Genomic DNA, 2,747 nt, shown 5'->3' with positions numbered 1-2,747 from the left:
CCTGACGGATCAAAGAGTTGCCACGCTCGAGTCAACGACGTTGGACGCCTTATGTGCGTCTGTTACTGATAAGGGTAGCGCTACTCCAGAAGAAAAGGGCGCAAACGAGTGGTGGGTTATAGTCAATCCCGAGTATCCGGAACAGAAGGTAAAGATAGGGGGAGTCTTACACACGAGACTAAGGAAAAGCTGAGGAACATCCTCATTGCTAACTCTGACGTGTTTTGTTGGCGCGATGCTGACATGACTGGAGTACCACGGGAGATAGCGCAGCATCACCTCCGGCCAACATCAATTTGACCCCAATAAAGCAAAAGAAGCGGCCAATGGTCCCAGAGAGAAGTGAGTGGTTGCGCAGAGAAGTGGATAAGTTGGTCAAAGCCAACATACTGCGCAAAGTGAATTACCAGACATGGGTAGCCAACCCTGTGCTAGTAGCCAAGTCGGATGGAACGTGGCGGCTCTGTATTGATTTTAAAGACATTAACAAAGCTTGCCCAAAAGACAACTATCCTTTGCCAGAAATAGACTGGAAAGTAGAGTCGCTTGCTGGTTTTAGGTTCAAGTGCTTCCTGGATGCCTACAAAGGATATCACCAAATACAAATGGTGGAAGAGGATGAAGAGAAAACCGCGTTCCACACAGACCAAGGGATATACTGTTACACTAAGATGCCTTTGGACTAAAGAATGCGGGCGCCATATATCAACGCACTATCGATACAGCATTCGCTAAGCAGATAGGGCGCAACCTTGAGGCATATGTTGACGATCTCGTCATTAAGAGCAACACTGAGGAACAATTGTTGGCCGATATACTTGAAACGTTTAACACACTCTAAAGCATCAACATGAAACTCAAGCCGGCCAAGTGCAGCTTTGGAGAAGAGGAAGGGAATTTTTGGGACACATTGTGACTCCGCGTGGAATCAAGGCTAACCCAAAGAAGATAGAAGCAATTAAAAAAATGCCTTCCCCTAAAACAAAAAAGCAAGTTCAAAGCCTCAATGGGAAGTTAGCCGCATTGACACGATTCTTGTCCAAGGCCGCCGAAAGGTCTCCCGTTCTTCCACACCCTGAAGGACTGTGCTAAGAAGTCAAATTTTAAGTGGACTGACGAGGCAGAAAAGGCGTTCCAGGAGATGAAGGAACTCCTCAAAGACCTCCCGACGTTAACAGCGCCTATTGCAGGCGAAACCCTGATACTTTACATCGCGGTATCCAGGGAGGCTATTAGCTCCGTTATAGTTGCTGAACGAGGGGATGCCCAAATGCCAATTTACTTCATCAGCAAAGCGCTATCAGGAAGCGAACTGAATTATCGCCCCATCGAAAAACTTGTGTACGCGCTCGTCGTCACTGCCCGACGTCTGTGCAGATACTTCCAAGCACATCCGATAACGGTGCTCACTGATCAGCCTATTCGACAGCTACTCTATAAGCCCGAGATATCGGGTAGGCTAACTAAATGGGCAATAGAGTTGGGCGAGCATGAAATCTCATACCGCGCTAGAAGCGCTATTAAGGGGCAGGTGATGGCTGATTATTTGGCCAAAACGGCAGCTGATATGCCAGCGATAAATGACCCTGAACAGCTTCCCACGCCCCCGCTTGAACTGTGGGAGCTCTATACCGACAGCTCGGAAAGCTCTGACGGCGCTGGCACAGGATTGATCCTTACAGGTCCACATCAGGAAGAGCATACATACACGTTACGATTTAACTTTAAGGTGACAAACAAAGAGGCAGAGTATGAGGCGTTGTTAGCAGGTATGCGCATAGCTCGAGAACTAGGAATAAAGAAGCTGCAAGCTTACGTGGATTCACAGCTAGTCGCCAATCAGATAAATGGCACCTTTGACGTTAACGAAAAATCCATGCAATCATACCTGGCTCTGGTTCATTCTCTAGCCGATGCGTTCGTCAACTTCAGGATCAGCCAAATTCCCAGGAGCCAGAACAAGCAGGCGGATGTGCTCAGTAAACTGGCGGCCCTTACCTTCAACCACCTGGAAAAGAAAATATTAGTAGAACATGTCTTCACGAAGTCCACAGAGCCAGAAACCACGATCGCATCTGTTGAAGAAGAAGAAGCGACTTGGATGACGGATATCATAGAACTCCTGCGAACCGGATCTTTACCCGAAGGAGAGACGGAAGCAATGAAGATCAGGGTGAAGGCACCAAACTACGAGTTGCGAGGAGAAATTTTATATCGAAAGTCTTATTTAGGCACGTCCCTGCTGTGACGACCCAGAAATTTTCGACCAAATTTAAACTTCATCGTAAGCTATAATCGACACGATAAGCAAAGTCTGTACTGTGAAGTCTCAAAAACATTAAACTGTGTGCATGTATACATTTGACCTTTGACTATTCCCGACGATTCACGAACAATCGGATGTAAATAAGTATATATATATATATATATATATATATATATATATATATATATATATATATATATATACAAATATAAATATAAGAATATCTATAATATTTTAAAAATTAATAAAGTATACTTTAATCATTAGAATTAAAATATAAAATAATATATAGAGTAATTAAGTTGTTAATGAGATAAATATTATATGACTTATATGTATAATTAATATTACATGAATATGGTAAAATACATAAAATATATATATTTAAATATAAAAGACATGTTAAAAATTACATGATTAATAAATCCTAATATTAATATATTAAATGTAATTACAAGTTAAAATATAGTTATAAATATTA

The 2,747-nt window shown here is 42.4% G+C and overlaps 1 protein-coding gene across 1 annotated transcript; it reads left to right on the top strand.

The window, feature by feature from the left end:
• Nucleotides 1–1,141: 1,141 nt before the first annotated feature.
• LOC139853891 (uncharacterized) lies at nt 1,142–2,248 on the top strand. The gene has a single exon (XM_071843232.1). It carries the CDS (start codon nt 1,142–1,144, stop codon nt 2,246–2,248), a length of 1,107 nt encoding a protein of 368 aa, XP_071699333.1.
• The last annotated feature ends 499 nt before the right edge of the window (nt 2,249–2,747 follow it).

This window comes from Rutidosis leptorrhynchoides, chromosome 6 (genome assembly GCF_046630445.1).
Source record: "Rutidosis leptorrhynchoides isolate AG116_Rl617_1_P2 chromosome 6, CSIRO_AGI_Rlap_v1, whole genome shotgun sequence".
NCBI lineage: Eukaryota > Viridiplantae > Streptophyta > Magnoliopsida > Asterales > Asteraceae > Rutidosis > Rutidosis leptorrhynchoides.
Note: the sequence above shows the minus strand (reverse complement) of the source record. Positions and strands in the feature narration are given on the sequence as shown.